This window comes from Pempheris klunzingeri, chromosome 9 (assembly GCF_042242105.1).
Source record: "Pempheris klunzingeri isolate RE-2024b chromosome 9, fPemKlu1.hap1, whole genome shotgun sequence".
In the NCBI taxonomy this organism is placed as follows: domain Eukaryota; kingdom Metazoa; phylum Chordata; class Actinopteri; order Acropomatiformes; family Pempheridae; genus Pempheris; species Pempheris klunzingeri.
The window spans coordinates 2,334,989-2,360,496 of record NC_092020.1 but is presented as its reverse complement, the minus strand read 5'-3'; the positions used below and the strand labels follow the sequence as shown (position 1 = coordinate 2,360,496).

Sequence of the window (25,508 nt, the reverse complement as noted above, 5' to 3'; positions counted from 1 at the left end):
ACAACTGAGATGTTTGCATTTAGACTCAGTCTTTCTAAACTGCTCTGCTTGTGGCAAGAAGACGCAGCGAAGGCAGAGGCTGCTTCTGCAAATTAGACAGAATAGTGTAGCTTGAGTTCTTATCAGTTTTCAGTGCTTTGCAAAGTGGCACAGGAAAATGTGCTAAGTGCAGATGAGGAAATGTTCCTCTGTGCACGAACAGACGTCTGGCTGTGAAACATATGGACCAATCAAAGGCGCGTTTGTAGTTGGCGCATGCGCACTGCGGCTGTACGTCTTGTTCCCAAACAGCAGCCGAGGGATCAGACAGCAGATGGAGCGACTTTGAAGTGTTTGGCCACACATTTCTCCAGACAACAGACACCGTAGGTTCATCAAAGTGTTCACTAACAGTCGATTGTAGTCACCATGTCAGAGTTTGAACTTGTTCCGCTGAAACAGGCTGTTTATTGGCTGCTAGCAGGCTGCAGGCTGCGTGCAACGATACAAACCTTCGACATCAAATCACACGCTAGCTTAAACTGTCCCGTGATGCATCACCTGATTTCTGCTCTACTCTACTGGCTGTGGTTTACAGCTCAACTAGATGTTCAGCTTGTTTTGTTTTTATTTAGTTATTTAGAGCAAATGGAGAGTTGTGTGCGCTGATCTGTTGTTGCAGGAGTGTTGGACTTCAGAGGGGAGGTGGATCCAGATTTAGACAATCAGTAACTGTCGCCAGTGTAAAGTGCACCACAGGAAGTTGCTGCTGTAGACTGAACTTTTTGTCTTATTCTATGTCATCTGTCTGGACAAAAATCTGTCTGTGAGTTTCTCTCTCACTTTCCCTCCTGACCTGCAGGATTTTTCTTTTCTTTTCACTTCCTCAGTGTGGACAGACTTTAGGCGAAGAGGCCACCCTCCACCATGGCTGCTGCTCCTCCTGCCGCTGCCGCTGCCGCATCCACCAAAGGCAGCCTGAGAGAGGACCTGACGTGTGCCATATGCTGCGACCTGTTCCGCGAGCCCGTCATGCTGGCCTGTATGCACCACTTCTGCAAGCCCTGCATCTCCAGGTACTGGAGGGGAACTCAGAGCCCCGTAACCTGCCCACAGTGCCGCAAGGAGTTCACCTCCAAGCACTTTCAAACCAACTACCTTGTGACAGCCATGGTGGAGAAGGTCAGGGCCACCACCTCGGACTCCTACATCAAGAACCTCGAGGTGAATTCACGCCTGCGCTGCTTTAACCATGATCCTGTGATCCTTCCGGGTGTTTGTCTTGCCCTTTCTCCAGGCCATTATTAATTATCTGCCAGTCTTGTACAAAGAACCTCATGCGCCAAAGTAAACATATCGATTAATAATAACCTTTGAGTTATATAAGTTGAATACAATTGTTTTCTGTTTCAGTCCACATCTGTGTTTATTTCACTGTCGTCCCACCCTGAACACGTCTCGCCTGAATTGCTCAGGGCAAAGTTCGCTCTCCACTCCCTTTGTTATATTACTTTGTATGACAGGATATGTGGCTGCAGGGAAACCAGTACACACTGTCAGAATAATAAAACCACCTGTACATTTTAATATGATTTAGTCAAAAATGCCTGTAAGGGGTCCTATTTTTCACTTTTGTTTAGTTGAATTGTTTTTAAATACGACAACTTAATGGTTGTTTCTAAAGGAATAGTTTAGCATTTTGGGAAAAAGATCGATATCACTCTCTCCCGTAAGTATAGGCTAACTCCAGCAGCAGATTAGCTTAGCATAAAGACCAGGAAGAGGGGGGGGAACAGCAAAAAAAGAGGAAAAATATTTTCTCACGCTAGTTTCTGCCTTTGTTGCACTAGATTTTATTAAGTTAGGTGTTTCAGCACGCTTCCTTGGGTGGTATTATTTATCGCATGGCTTTTTTTTTTTTTTATTTCTTGCTCATTCAATTTTAGGCATGTTTACAGTTGTTTATGAGTTCCTTTATTCTCTGCACAGTCTCTCTAAGTGCACTGATTTGATTTGCATGTTGCTGTACAGAAACAGCTGAAAGAGACTTTGGAGAGCCATCGCCTGAGGAAGGACGATTTCATCAACAGTATTCGCAGAGACAGAGACAAGATGGATGCCATAAAGGTACACTCCTCCAGGGGACTACAGAGATGGCAGCACTTAACAGATAAGAATGAACATATCCCTCCTTAATGGCTGTTTGCAGTATGTTCACTGTGCATATTTAGTGGTGTTTGCATATGTGGTAAGTGACAGTTTGTGCTTTGATATGTAAAACATAATGGTCTCACACTTGAGTGCGTAAATGCCTTTCTAACCCTATTGGATCATATTGGATCACCCAGATTATGTTGTTGTAAATAATAGAAATGTTGCCTGTTTTATGTTGTTTTTTTCACTTACCTCCACAATCACACCACTCCTGTCAATCGTGATGTTGCTCTGATTTACCCATTTTTTTGGAAGTACGCCCCCTTTACGTCTGTTTCTGATTGAGTTGTACAGATTAGCATGTTGTCTAGTGAAGAGCAGCGAGAAGTTAGAGCTCCACTTTGTCAGCCTACTTGGGCGTTTTGCTTTCTGTTAAGTCTGCGTTTGCTCATATTCCTGTGTGTCTGGCAAAGCAGCTCCTCTCATAATTCTAAGGAATCCGTTGAGGATCCGACAGCTAACATCTCAACAACAGTCCCCACAGTAACTGTTAGTTGGTGGAGGCCAGGTGACCGTCTGTCCCTTTTATGCCCTCTTTCTTCTTGACTAGCTTCGGGGGCTTGCAGGATTTTTATTTGTGAATTAATTGAACTGAGCTGAAACGAGGGAACGCTTCCTTGTTTTTAAGTTTTGTTTTACTGGCTAACCGGGAAATCCCCAAGTGGAGTACATTTGCTACTCGATGAACTAAATCATACAGAATTGAGAAATTCTGTGTTTAATTCCACTGTCTTGCAGTTAGCGACTATAACCTACAATTAATCTACAATTAATATCAGTATTTTTCACTTTTTACATGGTGATTGAAGTTTTAGGAGATAAATTCTATGAATCCTTATCAAACATGTATTTTTGGTGCCTTTTGTAAAGTGTCATTGTGAGAAAGTCTTTGTATAAACTGACCTTATAGACATACAGATACTTTATTCATCCCCTGAGGGAGTTAAGAGCAGAAGGAGACACAAATACTGAATCTCAGCCTCCCTGCTGAGGAGACCCTGAGAGCACCTTTGTGGGTTTGATACTGACTCAAACTTTTGACTGGTTCAAATTTGATCAACCGCTACGACCTCTGACTTCATTGTGTGTCGACTATGCAAAGGAAATCCTTAGTCCTCCTGCCGTATTCGCTTGCTTTCTGTTGCCTAAACAAACTGATAAGACTGTGTTGCATGTGACTAATTTGTGTACAGGCAGAGGCGACAGAAACAAAAACACATCTAATGTGTGCGAGACAGATGGGAGATAAGATGTTGAGTTTAGTTGTGTGTGTGCTGTGCTGAGTTGATCAAATCCCTCCTTCTTAAACACTCTGTAGATGTTTGGCACATAGATCTTTGACGCTAAGTGTAGCTTTATTGCCCCCTTGTTTGTCTCCCTTTTTAAAGATGTGTACTTTTGCAGATGTTATTTAGGCTTTAATGGGACAAGCCACAAGGCAACAACATAGTTAAATCATTACTATTTCAAACTGGTCAATGACAAATGTGGCAATGCAAAGGAGACAAGACGCTATTATGTCCTCCACATAATTAGCCATTTTGTTTCCCCGTCACAGAGAGTCGGAGCCGATCTGCAGGCTCGCGTCACAGGGGAGTTCAGGGCTCTCCATCAGATCCTGCACGATGAGGAGGCCTGCGTGCTGGAGCAGCTAAGGAGGGAGCAGGAGGAGGAGCTAGAGAAAGTCCAGCGCCACCTGGAGGCCACGGAGCTGGCTGTGAGGGAGCTGGAGGATAACATGCGAGCGCTACAGCAGGCTAGCGCCGCCACCGAGAACATCGTGCTGACTGAGGTGACGTATCAGCTCGGACAGAAAGTTTAAATGAGAATCAGAGTTTGATGCCTCACAGTAGCCATTTATATGAAGATCACATCAGGAAGAGTGTCATCTACTTTGACTTGTGTATTTTTCATCATTTTGAAACAAGTTGTTAATGTGATTTGCCTTTCATTTCCTTCCCTCTAGCTCCCACAGCTAAGGTAAGTGTTTATTTCAGTGTCTCGACTGATTAATTGCTTTTGGCATTTTTGCACCTGTCACATCCTTATTTGATCTCTCCCTCTCTGTCTGGCATAATTTGTGCTGACAGTAAATGCATATTTGTTTTTCCTCGACAGCCCATGTGTGCAGCTGGATATTGCCCCGGAGTTTGATATGAACTCTTTCAGCAACAAATACATGGCACCATTGCAGTACATCACATGGAGAAAGATGTTTCAGTCTTTGAAGCCTGGTAATTTCCCCTCTGATGTCATTCATTTAAGGCCCGAGCGGAAAACTGTCTCTGCCTCAACAATGGGAATAATTATGGAAAAATTACTACAGTATGATGTGAAAATGTTGAAGTGGTAACTGTCAGGAAATTATTTCTATAAGACAAGGACTGTATTTTCGCTGTTAGTTCGTACCATTAATTTCCACAACACACAAGATAAACTCTCAGAGACAGAGATCTAACAGAGACAAGCAAGGAGTACAGGCAAAGATCTACATCTGCACTGAGCAGTCTCAGTGTCTTTCAAGCATATATATGTAAAGTTCCTCCTCTCAGCAGTCTGAGAGGAGGAACACCCTGCTCCCTCTCCTCCTCGCAGGGGCGGTTGGTGAGAAACTCAGGTGCGCTGACTTCTCACTGTTCAAGGCCTTCTCCAACTCTTCTTTATCTCAAGAATGCAAGCACAGTCTGATACATCCTACACCAACACACATCTCTTTGGTCTGTGTAAAGGTCACAGCAGCTATCACACAGTCCTGCATCAGGCTAAAACTTCATGATAATAAAGCATAAATGTACTAATATAAAAATGTATTAGCATAAGCGTGTCTGCACATTTTCTATTTCCTAACAGTAGCAGACTGACAGTAATGATACCATTATTCCACTGACAGAATGCATTTTCAATTTAAAATGTGACTCTCTGTTGAATCTAATTATAGAAAATATTATCAGTGTTATCGTTTAATGAATTGTTTCACCTCAAAGGCCCTTCCCCCGTAACTTTTGACGTGGACACGGCGCACCCGAGCATCTACGTCTCCCGGGACAAAACCGTGGCAGTGGAATGTGATGCCGTGATCCCATACACGGACCACAACAGGCGTTTCCTCCAGTGTGTCAACATTCTCGCCGCCCAGGGCTTCCAGACAGGCCGACACTACTGGGAGGTCGAAGTGGGCTCCAAACCCAAGTGGGACGTGGGCGTGGCCTCCGAGGCCGTGGACCGGCACGCGCGGATCAAGCTGAGCCCCGAGAACGGCTACTGGACGCTGCGGGTGCGCAATGGGAACGAGTACTCGGCCGGAACGCAGCCCTGGACGAGGCTGCAGCTCAGCTCGTCCCCTCAGAGGCTCGGGGTTTTCTTAGACTGTGAGGAGAGGAGGGTGTCCTTCTACAACGCAGATGATATGAGTCTGCTCTACTCGTTCACCAACGGGCCGAGGGGAACAGTGTTCCCCTTCTTCAGCCCGTGCATTAGTGACAGCAGTCTGAAGCCTCAGCCTATCAAACTCCTCCACTACCCTCCCGTCGCACTGTCCGGCTAACGTAGATGCAATCTATAAAGGCTTTTCAGTGTGTGACAGCTGTCCAATCACTTGTTGACCAATGATTCTTACAACTCAGCTGTTTTAAAAGACTGGCCTTGTATTATAAGACTGTCACATTTCAGACTGTTCTCTTGTGCTTTAATAACCAGATATCACCAAATGCTTCTATTTGCGATCTGAAAAGCCTTGTGTCGTAATAAGCAGGAGCAATCAGCAGAAAACTACTTCAGAATGAACATAGTGAAGCTTAGATGCATCAAATTACACTTACAGACGTGCTAGTTCTTCACCAAATCTCTTAAATAGATGAGATAGTTGACCTTTCAAATGATAATCTGAATAATTATCTCTCATCAAGTCCGACTACCCTTAAGCTCACTTGTAAATGGGTTTTTTTAATCACCGCTGACTTCAATCAGCAAGAAAAGAATTGTGCACTTAACTGTGAGATCTTATATTTGATTCAAACGTGTTTATTCATGTTTTATACATGAAGGGACACTTTTATGTCGTGCTTTCTGATGAACACAGATATAAGTTCACAGCACCTTATGAGTTCTTTAGCTGACTTCTTTAGTAGCTTCTGATGACTCGTACATTCATGTATATACATCACGTGCCTGAATTGGAACACTGAGGTGATAAAATCGCACTCATTGTTCATTTCTCTCAAGGAAATGCGATCCATTGCAGGATGAAGCCTATGCAATATGTTTTACATTGTTGTCTGTGCATGCCAATGACATGTTTTATCATTTCCCGATAAAAGACCCAAACAATTATTGTAAAAACTGCTGATGCAAATAATAAATCACTTATTCTGTCTTGAATAAACATCGTCTTTGATCCTTGTCTGCAGCTGTGACACTGCGCACTTCCACGACCTCCACTGAAATAATCAAGGATGTTATTAAGCATCATCAAAGCAGAGCACTGAGCCATGAGCAACTACGAATACGCGGGCCGTTTCTGACACTTACAGAGAGCGAGAACAGGCGAGCTCTCGGTTATCTTTACGAGCACACGAGAGCACTGACGTCCTGTTTCCTCCAGGCAGGTGAAAGGTCAGATAAACAGAATGACAGTGGGGATGCCTCAGGGCTGCGGCCTCCTCTGCAGGCTGCAAAAGTGGCACAATCAGCTGCACCAGAGGGACACCCATGCTTTTCCCACATGGAATGGGTGCCCCTGTGCCACTCACTTTGACTCACACATGGAAATAGTCATCCACTCAATTTCTACCATGTCTTATAACATCTTTGTTGTTGTGATTGTGAGATTGTCCGATGAGAAGCTCTCATAATTAACCCTGTACTAATAAATATTTTTATTTTAAAGGGATACTTTGCTGATTTTCATCTGTCTTTATATCAGTACAATCTTGATAATATATGCAAATAAACACTGTTTATCTTTCCTCTGCGTCGCCTGCATGCCATCCAGCCCGGCTCTGGGAGCGCTGGCTGCAGGAAAGGTAAACATGGTTCATTTGCATGTACTACACACACTGTAAATATAGCAAAGTATCACTTCACAGTTGGGGACATGACAGTATAATGTGACAGGGGGCCCACACAGAATTATCACCAGTTCCCCTCCGCTCTACAGCATTTTGGTGACTTTTAGGTAATTGTTTGGTTTTTTTCTGTCTTGCAGCTTTAATGCTTCGGTTCACTCTCATTACTCTCATTGACGGCCAGCCATTTTCAGCAAAAAGCTATAAGTTCTAATGAACACACTGTTACACTACCTCCCCAGCCACAAACAGCAGACAAACTTAGACTATTTAGTCACTAAGGGGCCAGATGTTTCCAGGAGGTGGTGGAGACCAAACCAGAGTTAAAAGGAGAGTGAATATTGGAAAATCACAACTCTAAATAAATTGTCTCTCTGTGTCTGTTGATTTAAACAAGCGACAACACATTTGATATATCATCCACATATCAGCGTTGTGTTTACTGCTTGTTTTGCTGCCCTCAAGTGGCCCAAAAATCAAGCAAACCAAGTCTACGTGAATTTTGGGAAGTGAAGAGTTGTAGTTAAATGAAAGGACTTACTTCAAGTACCATTTGCTTTGAGTTCAGCACCATAGAGGACTTTATGTTAATCGGCTGCTTTCTACTCAATACATTAGCTTCATGGCCAATGGCAAGAGGCTAGCCATGATCGCTGACTTATAGTGACCTTGAACAACAACTGATGAGAAATTTTGGCTAATTCAAACAAAACAGAAGAATAAAATCCCTCTTCAGCAGTGACCAAAGCACTTCAAAGTAGCTTGGCAGAGTGCAGCGTAGTGCACGGACCCATGGGCATGAACTTGAGTGAGAGGGTGAGCAGGTTGCATGTGTGCTCCACATCCTTCCTATGGTAGTAGCTGTGGACCTGTAATGTGTTTCCTGACCTGAGGATGGGCCGGATGGAGTGCTGGCACTTCAAGGACGAGTCCTTGAGTCCTCAGCTGTCTCTCAGGAGCCGGCAGGATTATAAACTGAAACTTTTTCATCTGACACAACAGGGGCGATCATGCTGTCCTGCATGAGGTCCATTGTTTGTTATCACTGTTGTCTGAATGGCTTTTCTGAATGCTTATGTGTGCAGTTTATTATTATATTGGCCACTCGAGTGTTTTCATGTGTTTATGACATTATCTGTTTTATATTCATAATGAGATTTGCTAACTCCCTAGACATAGCTTTGTTAGACTATCGGCACGATTTAGTGTGTTTATTTTCCTCTGGAGCCGAGGGCGCTGTGGGGCTGAAACCAGGAGAACACTTTAATTACAACCATTCAATCACAACATTGTGTTTTAAGGTCAGAGAGGTGTATTGCCATAAGGGATCTAGGGGGAGAACACATGCCCACAATAACACGCAATGATCCTTTGACTCGCAGTTATCCCACACACTCCCGACGTCCGGTTCCCTGTGCCACAGAAATCATTGAGAATAACAATCATATTGAGAAAAAATATTTTTTCTCTCATACATCTTATTGACAGCTGCTGTTTGATGGAAGGACTCCTGGGGGCACAGTTAGGAAGGAGTGTTGGGTCAGCTAGGCTATTATTAGTTGGACTGTTATTTCCAGAGTTTCCAAGTGAAGATACAGCACACCAGCGATTTTTCAGCACACTCGTGTTAAGAAGCTGTCTGGAATTGGTTGTACAGGCTTACACAGTCATGTTCTTCTGAGGCTCCATGAGTGGTTTATCTGGACCTTGAAGCTGCTGCTGCTGGGACTGTGTGTGTGAGTGAGTGTACTCGATCACCCAAATGCACACCTCTAGTGCCCTCTGACTTTTTATATCTCTGTGTATATGGTACATGGGTTTTCAATTTTCAAAATCCCCCCCTTGTCAAATAAAACAGGGCTGATAGCGGCTCGCTATGGGCATGTTGTGCTCTTGCAACATGCTTTTCATTCACACTCTGAGGACTCCCAGAGGAGGATGGGTGTGTGGGCAGGGGGGGTTAACAAGACTTGGCCAAGGCTGGCAGAACTCTGCGCAGTTTAGTTTCATTGGAGGCATCAGAGCATCTGACCCCTTGGAGGAGCGATTACAGACCGTTAATAGAGAGCTACTCCCACGGTGCCTCTGCTCAGTTTTGCATTTGCTGAACCTGTAGAAGAATTTCTTGTCCATAAGCACAGCAAATTCCCTTTCCTGCCACAAATGAATGGCAGACATTTGACTTGAACAGGTAAATTTGCTGTTATGGTGCTGGAGGAGTTCCAGACAAGATATCTTCATTTGTGGATGAAAGAGAGAAATACCAGGTAAAAGATTCCTCTGGAGTCTAGAGGATGTGTCTATCTCCCTGTGGTATTTGTTCACTTCCTCAGTGGCACTGCTGCATCCCTGCGGTGGCTTTATATGAATTTCTGATTTAAGATCACCTGCTGAGCTATTTCAATGTCAGGAGAAATGTAAATACCTTGAAAAGCAAATGAAAATCCACAGCTCCCACACAGCATCATATATTATTATAATACTTTACTGACTTTAAAGTCTTCTTATTCTACATGATGATCTCTTATTTTGCTATGTAATAAGATTTTACTTCATAATCCCGTACAATATGGTCTTTAAGGCAGGGGATGAAACTAATGGGATCTTGCAGGAAGGAAATTTGTCATGGATGTTTGGGACCCCCCCTCCTCTCTCTCTCACACACACACACACACACACACACACACACACACACACACACACACACACACCACACCCACTAATACACACCCCTCCAATTCAGCTTGTTTTATGAACTGGATGGGTGGGTGTGCAGGCGCTCCAGTCACGAGCAAAGGAAAAGGAAATCATTGTAAATCCCATTCTGTGCCTTGTGCATCCTTTTTGACAAAACGTGGAAAAGAAGACTCCCCCCCCCACCACCACCCACCCACCCCTCATTTCCTCAGTATTTCGGCTCTGTCCTATCTGTGCAGGGAACAGACAGGCATCGACTGGTGCGAGGTTCACCTGAGTTTTTCCCCCTCATCCACGGACGCTCATTTAAACCACCTCTCCGCTGTCTCCGTTAAAACTAACGAGGTTTTGATAAGAAACAGGCTTGTGCACTTCTGGACCGGAGATCTGGAGATGAAGACAGATTTTTCGTTTTTCTGCCGGACTTGGATTGGAATAGCGTATGCCTCAGGTGAGGAGACTCCTGCAGAGAGTCTGAAAGTTTGGAGCGCAGAACTTTTAGTGAAGTTAGAGCTGGAGCTGTCCGTTCACACTGACCTTCAGTTAAATGTTGACTTCTATGCCACAAACTTGTGTTCATGTGCAGCTGCGGTCTTAAGCTGAAGCTGAAGGTAGATCCTGAACGTTTAGATCTTCTGTGGAACCCTTTCTTTTTATGTTATCAATGGTATTTCAGTATTATTGTCAAACTGTAAATTATTCTCAGTCAAAAACATGAAATCCTTTCACGTTAGTCCACTTTGAGTCCTTCCTCCACAGAATGTACTTTATGTTACTGAGTGGAGCTGACACACATGATTTAAAGTTTGTCTTTTTGCCTCAATGTGGGACTGAAAGGTGGGAGTCTCCAAGCCTGCACGCAGATAGGCACTAGGGGGAGGCATGCCGTTGTTGTGTTTGATAAAGATGCAGCTGTTAATTGATGATGCTGAACTCAGAAGGGAGGGAAAAGTGGAGAGATTGTGTTGTGTTTGAGTGTGCAGTACTTTACATGGCAGTGAATGTATGTATGTGGGTCACATTTTGGAGGCAAAGCTGGAGGAGAGCTGGCTGATGTAGTCTGGACTGACATGCGGGGGTGGGAGGGTGATGGAGGAGGGGGGTGGTGGTGGTGGTGGGGGGGTTCAGAGCCCTTCAAATGTCTTATTTCTCTGAAGCGAGTGAAAGGTGAAAGAATGCCACTTCCATCCAGAACTAACCAACTTGTTTCAAGAATTTGTGGGTAATTTTGAGTGTGATCTGCTTCCATTATGCACTTGTGTGTCAAGACAGTTCACAAACTTAGAGTAGAGACTAATAAATCTAAAGCGCACTGTTTTTATTGCAGTATTTCATGACACATACTTGAAACTGGGCCATCTGATTGACTGTGTTATCTGGGAGTACAGCTGAGGTGGTTTGCAGCTTTTCCCAGTGACTGTGCGTGTAGGTTTGAGATGCTCATCACTGATTGCTGTTGAACAGCTGTCCGCAAAGAACAGGGAATACTTTTGTGGGGGGCAGTCGCCATATGGCTGCTCGAATCACGACTCCAGGGTGGAGGGATGGCTCTCGTTCCTTTCATGAGGCTGTGCTGGGTGGGTCTCCTGCATTCGGAGGAACAGATAAACAGTGGCTCTGTTTTCCAGAGAGGAATGGGGACTAATGGCATCACAAAATCCATTTTAGGGGAATCACTCGCCTCAGTAACAGTAAACATTATCGACCCTCGGCAATGATGGAATTCTTAATGTGCCTCAAATGGTGTTTGGTGAAAGTCGAGCCTGAAGTCGCTCTCCTCTTTTTTTTCACCTGGCTGTGTGTTCTTTTGAGGCTCTGTCCAAACTTTTACAGTATGTAAACAAAGAGAAAACTCATAAAAACTCACATTTCCCTTTAATCCACATTGTGTACCTTGGAACTGTAAACCTCTGTCTGACATTTCTGTCATCACACAAGCCTGAGGTGCCTACTCGCGTCTGTGTCGAGTTACCTGTTGAAGGACTTTCACACAGCCCTGTTGGTTCAACCGCACATGCAGGACCCCCATCTTTCCCAGCCGATGCTGCAAACATAAAGTAGAAGCACCATCTCTCAGAACTATCCTCGAGGCAGAAAGAATCACCAGCTTCATATCAGAGACACATTTTTCAATTACAGCCTCACAGTATGTACCTGTGAAATTGGATGCCACATACAAAAAAATATTGCAGCTTTTTCGTCCACCACTTGAGGATTTTTTCCCACCACCACTCTAGACTTGACATGCTGGGAACTTAGAATTTATGCAAACTTTCTTTCTTTTTTTTTTTCTCTCATGAATGCAGAAGAGGACACACATAGAAAAAGAATGCCCTTGAGTGCCACAATTCACCGTTGGTTCGTGTACTGATTTTAAAAATGTGTTGGTGAATAACTCGTTTTTTAAAAGTCGTTTCTGAAAGCTTAAATCCCTCATATTTTGAATACTGTGTGAAACACTCAGATTTGTCTCTAGTCTGAAGGGTTCCCTTAACCCTCTTAACCCATGAATTTCCCTCACGAAAAATACAAAAGTGTGACATTAAAAAGACACTTCTGAGTCAGAGTCTGATGTAAGCATGATGAGAGTACTGGCTTCCTATTTTTATGATGGGAGCGGAGGATTGAGGCAGAGTGGATTGTAGACCTGCCAGCCCAGAAGTCATTGTCATTTTAGAAGGAGAGGATATAATTTAGACAGCAGCTGCATTTATGGAGCTTCAAGATTTCACTCAGAGCCATTTTCTACCATCTTCCTGGTTCCAAAACATTTACTACACTGCTGTAAAGATCCTGTCTTTAACACAGGTTTTGGATACTATTGAACTGAATTGTGAATCATGATTGATTAATCTCTTAATTTCCTTGTTTTTGTCATCACATAATTGACTATGGCAAACCGCCCCAGTTAATGAAGTTTTTTTTTCTAAAGCTGAGCTCCAGAGCCAAATGATCTTTGGCTTGCTCTGTGTCTTGGGTGCATAGTGTTGATATTGCTTTTAGCGGAGTGTTTTCTGTACGCATACCTCCACTTGAACAGATCATCCCAGAAATCTGACTCTCAACTCTGGGTATTATTCTAGTCGTCCACTTAAAGAGGTCGAGTTGTTTTAGCCAACAATAGCCCCCTATTCTCAGCGCTGCTCTCAGGATTCAACCTCAGGACTCTGAGGAGTGGACCCTCGGTGTCTGTCCTTGAATATCTTGTTCTATCAGCTGGAGAGCAGCTCGGATGAGAGAGGAATGCTGCCGCTGCTGCTCAGTGTGGGAAGCTCTCTGCAGTAAAGTCCAAATAAATAGGGGGTCCGGTGCCTCACTCATCACTGGCATGGAGCAGTGAGGCCCCTGGGCATTTAGATGCCTGGTCACTCACTTTCTCATCATGCTAAAGCACCAACACCCCAAATATGACAAGAGCAGAGAGATAAGCTCTTTCAACACCAGGGATCTGCAGCAAAAGCCAAATATGTGTCAAAGTTGGTGTTGTATAGTTGATGAAAACCATCTGTGGTATTTTTGTTTTCATATTTCTGCCCCCTCCATGTTTTCTGTACCCAGGCATTAGCCATGCTAGCTGCTTGGCTTTAGGCATGGCAGTGCTGGTCAGTCTGGCTGGATTGCTGTGAAACTTTGTACATCATGCTCCATCTACATTCATGCTAAATCGGAGGTTGAATACACTACTTTTGATGATCCCTGGACTTTTCCTCTTGTGCCATTATAAGGCTGACATTTTTGGCCTTTAGTTAATATCTTGACAGCTATTGGTCTGACTGGCATAAAATGTGGTACAGATATCAATGATCCCCAGAGAATGAATCCTAAGGACTTTAATGATGCCTTGTCATCACTTGTCACCACCGTGAAGTTGACATTTGTGATTAAGGGTTAAATGTCTCACCAACTATTGGATGGATGCCAAGGAAATTGGTACAGACATTCATGTTCCTCTCAGGATTAATTGTAATAGCTTTGGTGAACCCATAACTTTTCATCTAGTTTTATAATCAGGCTAAAAATTATTTTTAAAATTTGGTTTTTCACTAAATACCAGTAAAACGTTAATGACAATCTCATCAGCCTCAGTTGGAATTTGTTTTTGGTGCTAATAAACACATGTTAGCATTGTAGTGAGCATCTAGCATGCTCATTTTGCCAAAACCGCTGCTGTGCTTCAGCTGCTAACAGATAAAAAAGATCAACTTGCACAGTAACTTTTTTCTTTACAACAATAACACTTTTTAAAGAAGTCTATTCCGAATCATTACTACATGGTCATTTTTCTAGCTGCGGCCTGCTGTGCAAACACGAGCAGGGTCCAGTTAAGCTCCAACAGTATAAATTTTTCTTAGCTCTCGCAAAGCGCTCTCCCACACTTGGAATAATTACCATGCAGAGGAGGTTTAACCTATTGATTTTTTCTTTCTTTCTGTGTGTGTATGTGTGTGTGTGTGTGTGTGTGTGTGTCTTTTCTGTCATGGTCACACAGCCCTGAGTTGCATGCTGCAGTAGGTAGAGCACAAAGACAGACAGAAATTAATTTTAGTGATGCTTCACTCACTGAGTACTTGATCTATAACTCAACGAGTGAATTAACCCACCCATGAAGGGGTAAGCAATTCTACATGTAAGTGCTTTTACCTGGGAGATGAAATACATTATATGGCACTGACGTTGTGAATTGGAGTGCTGCATGTTTTTTATGCTCATTTGAAATCTTGGCAAGCTAGTACGACTTGTGCTTAATTTGGGCTTGAATTCAGAGCTAAAAATGTTTACCTTGGTGTTGACTTCACAGATTCTGTTGACATGCTAATGCAAGACTAATTACATGAGATACAGCAACTGTAGCAGAGGTGAGGAGGCATTTCTTGCAAGTAGCGCTGACAGACCCTGGAGGGAAATTGCTTTGTGGCATCTGTTGCCTTTGTTGGTGGATCACTCCGCACATGTTCTGACGGCAGAAACTGGATCCTGGGACACGGTGGCTGTTACACAGATATTACAGCTCAGGGCTTGTGTTGCTTCGAAACAAGCATCGCTTACGTTACGACAGCCATCGTTGCCATTAAGTTCAAATCGCTTCTCAGTCTTAGGCAGCTGTGTGTTGAAGGGTTGTGACTTGGAAGTCCGTGTAGCATTTCACTGGTTATTCAAACCTCATTCCTTGTCTTTGGAGGTCGCTTGAGGTTCATGGGAAAGAGTCCATTGGCAAAGCCTTAGGAAATTGCCAGCTTCCCCCCTTTTTAGCCATTCAGCACCATAATTGTTGACCCGGCACTCCCTATTTAGCTCACGTTTTCTACAGCTACTCAAGCTGCAGCAGTGATTTAGCTCACTGGGTCATCTGGCTCGACTTGTTTATGGCCCGAATCTCCAGGAATTAGGTAACAAGCGCAGTAATGGAGCTTCTCAAAGTTTGGCCTCTGCACAGTCGCAGCGTGAGTTTTAAGAGAAGCAAGCCATTACAGCGGGCTGTGACTGTGCAAATCTGTGGCACTTGCTTGTACACAAAGAGATATTTTAGATGTTTCCCTAAAGAAATGCCATTGCCAAGAGCCAGGACAAAGCGTTTACCAGAATATTCTTGGTTCCCTTATCAGCAGTGGAAACCATTTCTCAATGATAAAAATGATGACATGCAAAAAAATGGATCGCCACAGAGGAAGTGCTTGAGTTGTCCGGTGTGCCTGTGAGGCAGGTACAGGAAGATTTAGTCAGGGACAGAGGTTTTACAGATAGGAAGCCGACCCAGATGGCTTGTCGCTGCATCCTTACTTTCGCACCCCTCCTCTGGCAGGATGTTGGAAAAGCCTAACTCCCCCAATAGTAGAGAGGACAGGGACACAGTGAATGTCATCCTCCTCTATAGTAACAATGAAATCAAAGCTGTGCTGCCAGTCAGCCCGTCGCCTGGCTTTGGCCCGGCCTTGTGTCCAGATGACAGAGGAAATGGACTTTATTTCTTTCAGAGAGAGAGAGTATGTTATAGCCTGAGGCAGGCTGACTCCACATCCACAGAGCAGGTCTGCTCCATGGCCTAATGGCCTCCTGACCCTCTCCGGACATACAGGGCTATTTCAGAGTTCCCCAGCCTTGGCCCCTTGCCAGATACTGTGTCACTGAAATAAATGTAGACGTACTGTTATCTGCATGCTGCTCTTCACCTCTAAAAACCTGTAGGTAAAGAGTTAGATAGTTAATGCATTTGTTGTGTCATTCAAGTGTGTACCTCATTATGATTTTATCATATAAGGGTAAACACAGCTCATGCACAGCTGTATATATATATAAAAACCCAAATGGCTTCCTAAACATTTTACCCATTTATGCAGTGTATAACCACAGGGCAACAGCTCACGTACCTAATTACAGCTTCTAGGTCTGAGAAAACCTGTTTTTCTGAGGAACTCCCACGTTGCATCCTTTCTGCCAAACTGAGACTCTGAGAAAAGCTTTACTTGTTTACACAAGGTTCCTCTTTTCCCGTTCCTGTCATGTGACTGATCAGAGACAAAACTACAGAGGAGCGAGGAAACACTAACGGCAACATCTCCTTCACCGTCCATGAAAAAGGGAAGCGGCAGAAGCGTGAGCATGATAAAGAAAACAGGAAATTTGCTTGCAATGAAAAACATTTCGCTGCCTTTCACACGAGCTTCAATGTGCCCCGTGTCGTACCCTCGGAGAGAGGAGCTCACATCTTCATGCTTACCTTTGATGCGCTCGACTCCTGCCTGCCATGTATCTGTCTGCTTGTCAGAGAAGCTTTACATTTTTAACTGGCTTAGAGGGCCTTATAGCAGCTAGGCTCCTTGCCATGTGTGTGCGTGTGTGTGTGTGTGTGTCATTTATTTTTAGCCAGCAGGTGTCTTCCATAGGCTGAGAAGTCCAGTTTCAGCTCTCCCTGACTGTGACAAAACCCCCAGAATGAGTGAGACAGGGGGGCTCATACAAATATATACAGATATATTTGCATGCGTAGAAGATCATACCACCCTTACTTACTCCCCCTTACTTGAGCAATCCTACGGCTCATTTTGCCATAACTCCACACAAATCAGCCACATAATACATTTGAATAGAAAATATAAATGGCTCTGTAACTCTTTAGAGCCACTTTTAGAATTAAGTTTAGTTTTATTACTTCCTGATTGTTGTTTACAGCGTGTTTAGAAGTTACATATACTATACTGTCAGGTTCATTTGGCACTTCAGGGTTTGGATTAAATGAGAATCTTGTCAATTTGTGACCTTCACAGGTGTCGGTGGCTGGATTTAGTTACCTCTGGACAGAGCCAAGCAAGCTCTTTCACAGTTTATATGCCAAATTAAGCTGCTGACTCTAGCTACGTATATGAGACATGTGTATTGGTATCTATTGGTAAGAAAGAAAAAAAAGTATGTAGACTTTGTCCCCTGGTTCGGACAAAACAGACAGACACTGCGATCGTCGAGTATGCACCTTCAGCCACGTAGCTGCTTTGACTGATTTTTGCGTGTGTTATGTTAGTAGGGGTAAGCATGATAGGAAACGCTGACACCAGCTCGACTGTGCATCTGCACATATTTCACAAGGTTTCAATCATCCAAAATCATTTGGGTTTACATTTTTCAGCATCATATTTCATCTTTTATCTGTATGCACCTCTTGGCCTTTCAAAACTAAATGAAGAGCTACTTTTGATGTTCCTTAAGGCATGCTGTTTCAACATTTCAATTGACAAGTAGCCGGTCACACATCTTTCCTTCCTGCCAACCAGGTATGTGGAGCTGACACATCAAAGTGCAGCCTAATGCACATGCAGAGTGAACAGGCACAATTGTCCTTGAAAAATTCGGACTTCTGGCGCTCAGCTCACATATACATCTGGCGCTTCCATCATGGCAGAGGCATGCAGCACAGAAAAGGCAGAAAGACCAGCTGCGTGTCATGTAGGCATCTCTTTATGTTACATAGTTGGCATGTTCGAGAGCCAAGTGAACATTTCCACAGCCTCATCCTGATCTGAATTCCACTTTATCTACTAAAACACTTATCATCTCTCCTCATTTGTCGCTACTTTAAACAAATACCAATCTGAAAAGTTTTTTAGGCCGCTCAAACCTTGGTTTTTGCCTGGGAGAGCCAGCTGGAGCTGAATGCAGGGAGCACACATTACTCACGCAGTGAGTTTTCACAAAAACTAGAAATCACATTTCGCAAGAGCAATGTCAACTTTTTACGAGGAGAATAAGGGAGCTGTTTCTTCAGCACAAATCCACGTCGACTGACTGCCAATGAAAAGTTATTTCTTAAATCTTCAATAATTGTTGAATTATTTTGGACAGTCCCCGATGATCAGTGTCAGACCTCATGAGCTGAATCACAAGATTTATAAAGTCATTGGAGTCATTCTCATTTCAAGTACTGGAAACCTAGAAAATTGGCTATAAGATTAACACTTTACTGGCAGTGAGAGTAAAGTTGACACTACGTTTATCTGTCTGAAGGATTTTACACATCTAAACTTGTATCTTTCTTCCCTGTGTAATAATAGAATGACAGAAGGAGTAAATCAGCTTTGGAAATATTGCGTTTTATCTTTGGAGGTTAAACTGTGAGGTTTTGCTTTTTGTTGGTTGAAGCTAATCACCCAAAGCTGCTGCTTATCTCTGCACCACCAGCTGGAATGCATGGGAAAAGAGGGGAACCAAGCTCAAATATTTTTTTGGCTCTCTGCCCCCTGCTTTGTAAGGTGGTTGTCAAACAGCCAATCACCATCCATTTGAGTTTTCAGGCCAAGCAATCATTCTGTATAGATAGATGTTGATCTGTCAGATGTTATTAGCTACAGAAACATTACTGAAATAACAGGCTGTGCCGGTTATTTAGTATATTTTATCTCATTGTTCACAAATCACAAATACTCTATGTCTCTGCTAACCATTTTGCATAATATGCAACCAAAGTATGTCCATTAAATGTTCTTTTTTGCAGAATGGATCTCTGCAGAGACTGGCCTATCACATAGTTTTTGCTTAACCAGACATACAGTAGCTGCTATAGATATATATATATTTCTATAACGATATGTATTTTAACATGTTAGTTTATATCTAAGCTATTACACTAATGTCACACAACAACACAAACAAACTAACTGCAGCAACTCCAATGTTCTGCGAGCTAAAATTACTGTTTTTGTCAATGGAGTCTGGTGGCTTTACAGAGAGAGAGAGATATAACGACTGTTTCTGGTTAAACAAAAAGGATCTTAGGGCTCTTTCTCTGTAGGGATCCTGTCAGACAGATCCTTGTCAGACACTTAAGATAACAATCTGAGCCTGTTAGTGGCAAAAACAAGCACAGTTAGTGGGCAAGGTTGCCCAGAAGGATTACATTACAGCCACTGTAGCTTGTTTGAAGCCATCTGAGACGATTTACTGTATCAGTTCCAAAACGTTTGTACCAATCAGTCAATTTGAACCCACGGTGTAACAAAGGGGCTCAGGTTTAATACTATAATACTGAAGCTACACTTATACAATAATAATGAATGCAGGCAAGATGTTCACAATGACTGATTATACAACTCAGGCAGGATTAAACTCTTAACTAACATTTTGTTGTTGGGGCTGCAGCCTTGTGTACAGAAGGGTAACCCAGTCTCTTTAAACCAGTGTTCACCGCTGTACCGCTGCTTACTCACTGTCCACCTCCATAACTTTGCCGACCGTCCTCCAGCTGGAACTTCTGTTTAGGAACGAGGCTTGTACAAGATATAAAGAGCTTTTTTTTTTTTTTAACATCGCTGTTTCATGCATATTAAGATAAATGAGCTAAATGAATGATAACAGTCATAACAATCTGTCGTGACACACAGCATGAAAGGTCACGACAGGAAAATGTGTTTATTATCATGACAAGATATGCTATCAGCCATGAACTTATATAAATTGATGTGTTTGGTTTTCTTTGGCTTTCGCCCCGCATAGCTGTACATTGGAGCAATGTGTGCTTTTAATTATATTTGACAGAACGCAAACAATTACTAATGGGATTATGCATTTTTTCAAACCATTTACGTAACTGACAGGCTGACAGGCCTCCATATCTGGTGTCTCACAGCTTGGAAACATGGCGTGTACATTATACAGCACAATACATATGGAAGATATTGACATCTGGCACAGAACATTTTCATCATTTTGAAACACGGGGAGAGAACCAGCAGCTCCCGGAGCATCATGGGCGAAGGTTAGCTACAGCATGCAAGGCGTAGAAATGCCCCCCTTCCTACCTCTCATCAATCTTAAGTGTCCAAACAGCAGAGAGTCAGTGGCTGTTTTGGCCTACAGCCACATGTAACCCAGCACACATCAAGATATGACTTTGCGGCGCCTGAGAGAGTCACTTAGGATGACAAGTGATATATAAGAGACCTAAAGTCTTGACAAACTAATGTGGCTCACATTAGCCTCAGACTCACCCTAGAAAAAGACTATGCCAGGGGTGCCATGACAGAACACAAGCATATTTGTCATGAGTGTATCAGTTTGAATGATCTGCTAAATGTGTTGCTTGACTTCAACGATCTTTTAGCTCGACTCCATGTGAGACACTCGTGCTGCATAGTGACAGACACATCAGTCCATCTTACTATATTAGAGCTTTTCAAATAGCCAAAGCTGAAATCTTCCCTCTATAGTAATCATTACATGTTTTTCAGGTTTCCCTCCCAAATGCACCTCCAACATCTTGATGTCTTGTCTCTCAGGGCATGCCAGTCAGACATGACATTTCAAAACGATTTACAATTTGCATCCTGTCTCTCAGTGTGTGATCTCTCAACTGATTGTGAGGAAAGCATCCATCACTTAGACTCAGCTACAGTAGGGATTTAGCTCAGGGCTCATCGCTCACTCTGCACATCACTCAGGAAGAAAAATCATGTCAGCACAGATCAACCTATGCAATGGATTCGGGTATATAACATCTCACATTATTCCAAAACTGCTTAGATTGACGGTTACAAAACTGCTTCATATAAAAGTTTTCTAATCTGCCAACTCCATGGTTGAAGTTTGCTGAAGTTGTGTAGTACTACTGCAACATCACACTATTTTCTTATTCGCCATTGCCACTTAGAGCAACAGCCCTTATTCCCACAGGCTGGCATCATTAAAACATATAAATAGTGCTTTTAAGTGTTTGAGCAAATGACCAGTGCTACAAGTTTCACTTTATAGTCACCTTATAAAGTTGTTAGCATACTGCGCACATCCAGAGGATATGGAGCAACATTAGCATTTATTTTGATATGTGTTTTTCTCTAGTCAGTCCAAGTCCATTATTCGGGTTCGCTCTCGTTTTGCTCTGTTATTTTGTCTCCACCAACTCCTGAGGGAAATATCTGTTTCTTTAACTGCTCCACAATATTCACAAACTAGTCGCTGACTTTGTCTGCCTGCTGTATGATGCTGGGCAGGCATACCAGAGCTTTGATTACTGAAAATTAGCTGGAACCGTTGGATAGGACCGATGGACCAAAAGTGACCCGTATCACAGTACATGTAGTCTTTTACGCCGTTGCTAAAATAAGAATATTACATTAATGCAGCTCAAGATAGACAAGTGAATTTCTAAATTTGACTCATTCACTCATTTGAATGTCATAACTGTAAGACACAAGCTCCCATTCTTTGACATTTGCTCTCCATCTAGCCAGAGGGAAACGTTCAGGTCTGCTGTTCACATTGGGGCTGAAATTTGGGAAGTTGTCAGAGGTTCAGTGTTCTTCGGTCTGCCTTCCTTCAAGATGTGTTAGTGTGTGTGTGTGTGTGTGTGTGTGTGATAGAAAGTCGCTGTTCCTAAAATAGTAAAGACGTGAGTTGTCCTGACAAGAATTTCCTTTCACACTTTCCTCTTGTCTGTAGCTCATGGGGGGCCCTGTGTTGGCCCCTGTGTATGTTTCTCTGACACAGCCCACTGTTTGGCTTCACAGCATGTCAGGTGTGAGGAAAAGCTGTGCTGTGTCGCAGAGGGGTGGTGACGGGACTGAAGTTGGTGGCAGATTCACATCTGAGCTGAGACAATATGTTGGGGAAACTTTGCTTCTCCCGCGGGGCAGAGTTAAAGATCTCCGAGAGAGGAGGGAAGGAATAGCCTGCTGGGAGGCAAGCTGGGAATGATTCATGGACTGCCACCACTTCCCACTTCAGCCCCTTAGCATGTTTGTTCTCTGTCAGCAAGGCGATGGTAGCTGTCCTAGTTCACATTCACACAAGTGCTATTTTGTGGGTTATATGTGGTTTTAAGGTAATGTGTCACTTTTAAAGTTTGAGCAAAAACACAAACAGATATTTCTTGGTGGTTTTGTTGCCTCAGCTTCAATCAGAGAGAAACAGGGATGTTTGAAATGCAAAACAAATATGTTTTTTACACTAGCAGTAATAAACTGCATGGAAACAGTTCAATATTTCAGATTCACTTATGAGCTTTCTTACTCAGAAATAGATAAGATAAATACCCACTGTCTGTGCAGCAGATGACCTACTGCCAGCAGCATTTTAAAAGACTTTTCCATTGATTTAGCATTTCACTCCAATAACTCTGCCAGACTCATGATGGACAGTTCAGAAAGAAATCGATGCAGCAGAGCGATGAGATGTCATCAATTTTATTCAATACATCCTTCTTCCTTGTCAGAACCTGGTGCCTGCATTACCCACAATTCAGGAGCCACAAAAGGATGTATACAACTTTTTTCATATGCATTAGAGCTGTAATCAGACTTTGATGTGTAAGACCAGTGGACGTCACCAAGCAGCACCTCTAAAGCTCACTGGTGAGCATGTTATATCTTGTTGTCTGATTTGTACAAGAAAAACCGAATTTGGACTTTTGCCGTTGCTCCGGGGTTTAACCTGTTGTAAAATCACAACATGTCATTTTTCTGTATATTCAACAGTTTGAATGTGTATATTCAAATGTGTATATATGATACTGATGTGCATTGAATATGTATGAAGCTTCATATTCACATGTCAGGTATGAGAGTACAGACAGATGTGAGTGCTATTGATCTTCTCATCTAACTGTTGGCAAGAAAGCAAATAAGTATTTTCTCAAAATGAACTACTGTTCCAGGAAACTGAATATTATGATATTATGATATTAATCTGACATACTGCAAGGGAGATACAACTGTAAGAAATTCACCAGTGTCTGAAAGTTCCCAGTCGGTATATTTTTTCTTTATATTACATCTTTACCTTGTCATCATTTGTATGAAGTCTCCCTCATTTATATAGACTTTATTGAAAAGAAACTTACATAAAGCAGTTGAACAAATAGGAGCAACAAAGCAGGATACAGTGCAGCAGAAAAGCAGCCTTGAGTCTTAACAATAATTGGCTACTCGTTATTTACTGAAAGCAAAGTAATTTTCTCTTCTGCTTCAGAGAGTCTTCAAAATGTTTCTGGGAAATGTACAATGAAGTGGAAAATTTTCAGTCTTACAGTGTAAAAGTTTCTAACAACACTTCTTAGTTTCACTTTACTGTATTCATGACCGGCAGCTGAAGGTTACGGGTATTTTTGAGTTTCTGTCAGTTTGCAGTTTTGGAAGGAACCCAGGCTGATCAGTCTCCTTCCACTGGGATCAGCCTTTACTGCAAACACTGATGAACAAAATATTTACATAAGAGTAACCTTGCTGTATTGTGCTCCCTGGGCAGCAGGATGTGTTGGAGGAATGAGGTTTATGCGCAAGAATTGCAGCTGTGCAGAGCTCTGAGTTTTAATTGGCAACAGGTCACGACTGACTGGCAGGTCATGTTGCTTTTCGGCTGCCTTGCTGTTGTCTGGCTTGTTGTCTGTATCACACCTTATTAAAGACGTGTGAGTCAGCGATGCAGAAATGTGCATCTGCTGCTCTGTTATGCTTACTGTTTGACCTCAAGTACTTTTCTTTGTCTGTCGAAGAGTGAACATCGATTAAATGTAGGCCATGAAAAGCATTGACTGTGGTCTCTCAGATGTTTCAGCTCCAGTTGTCCTTGAATAAATTTTCTCTGCTTAGTTTGCTCAGCTGGCAAAGTGCCGACAAATAGTGTGTTTGATACTGCACGTGCATCACAATCATTTTCAAACAAACATTGAATCGGGTGTGAAAAATGGTCATCATTTGCTTTCACGAATGCAAAGAAACCCTCTCAACCTTGTACACCCTCTCAGCCTGTGCTATCACCCTGTGTGTGTTTTCATCTCTAATGATATCCAGGTGGGGCATAAGTCATAGTGACACTTTTATATATGATAGACTGTAGGTGTAGAGTCCGACTAAGCACTAATAGCACCCTAAGGGGACTCTGGGATGGTAATGACATTCTATACTGGCCATATTAACTGAGCACAAGTCAGCGAAGTGAATGCATTAGTAATGAATCAAGGGAAAATGGTCTTTGTGGCTATTTCAGAGGGGGAATTGGGGAGCTCAGAGCGTCATCACCTCATGAGTGGGCCATGATTTCTCTGTCTTGGTGTTTCTCAGCGTCAGGGACTGAGTGCTGTACCCGCAGATTTCCTTACAGCTTGTAAATGTAATGAACAACGTGCTGTCTGAGCTGCTGTCGTGTCAGATTTCAGATTCCTGATGTGTTGCGGAGATTAGACAGCCTAGCAGCAGCTCTGTCACAACCACTTGGTCCTGACCAACCTGCGTAACATAAATCTAATGCAATTGCTGTGTTTACTCCCACAGGTCTGGTGATTGGCTTTTCTATGACTCCACCTACCCTTGACAGCTCCAAAGACGACCTAGTGATTCCCGTCCACCAAACCCTCACCATTACATGCAGGTATGTATGTGTGGGTGTGCGCTGCTGTGGTTTGGGGGTCTATACGTGAGCATGACTAGCTTTGTTATTTCAGCAAGTAGAACATCTACATTGGTAGACAGCAAAAACAAAAATCTGGTTTTTTGTTTCATAATAATGACCCAAGGATGCCGCAAAAGATTCACAGTATGCAAAGCAAAGCAGTTGTGGAGTGTAAATACATTAACTCAAGTACCGTGGTGCAATACACATTTCAGATACTTGTACATCTTTTTTATTCCCCTGCATTTATTTGACAGATAGAATTTTACAAACAACCCAACATTATATAAAGTTAGAGGTGTCGTTTTTAGAAGAAAACAAAAAACAGGGACATCAGACAGACTGTCCAGTTTGCTGTAGGTGGAAGTCCATGATGTAGTACAGCAGTCAGTGAGAAATCCAATCTGATGGTGAATATTAATAAATCCTTTAGTAAATCATGGATGAACCAATTCGACTCACAGAGTCTTCATTAGAGTATAAGGTGCAGTAAGGCCAGGTATTCAATATAGAAACTAATCAGGTTCTCATGTGACCTAACCTGGTTCTAATATTACACTACATCATGGACCTCCACCCACAGCAGGTCACACTATTAATGGCCACATCATATGTTTCTAGAGTCTCCCATTTTTTCTTCAATTCATCAATTACTTGAAAAAAATAATCAGCAGACTAATCGATATTGAA

General features: G+C 42.8%; 2 protein-coding genes across 3 annotated transcripts in view; both read left to right on the top strand.

Annotated features, from left to right (window-relative positions):
* The first annotated feature begins 275 nt into the window (after positions 1-275).
* trim105 (tripartite motif containing 105) lies at positions 276-6,577 on the top strand. 2 transcript variants are annotated; one of them, XM_070836347.1, is made up of 7 exons: positions 276-365; positions 870-1,203; positions 2,011-2,106; positions 3,752-3,985; positions 4,160-4,173; positions 4,312-4,427; positions 5,178-6,577. In XM_070836347.1, exons 2-7 carry the CDS (start codon positions 907-909, stop codon positions 5,735-5,737), a joined length of 1,317 nt encoding a protein of 438 aa, XP_070692448.1. In that variant the 5' UTR covers positions 276-365; positions 870-906; the 3' UTR covers positions 5,738-6,577. The 2 variants fall into 2 exon arrangements, with proteins under 2 accessions (XP_070692448.1, XP_070692449.1); XM_070836348.1 differs by lacking the exon at positions 4,160-4,173 and having other exon boundaries at positions 3,752-3,997; positions 4,310-4,427.
* Positions 6,578-10,325: 3,748 nt separating this feature from the next.
* flt4 (fms related receptor tyrosine kinase 4) overlaps positions 10,326-25,508 on the top strand; it is a 40,879-nt gene continuing 25,696 nt past the window's right edge. The window contains exons 1-2 of the mRNA XM_070836457.1: positions 10,326-10,404; positions 24,701-24,797. Coding sequence (XP_070692558.1) covers positions 10,347-10,404; positions 24,701-24,797 — 155 coding nt within the window. The 5' untranslated portion in view covers positions 10,326-10,346. The remainder of the gene's footprint in view (positions 10,405-24,700; positions 24,798-25,508) is intronic.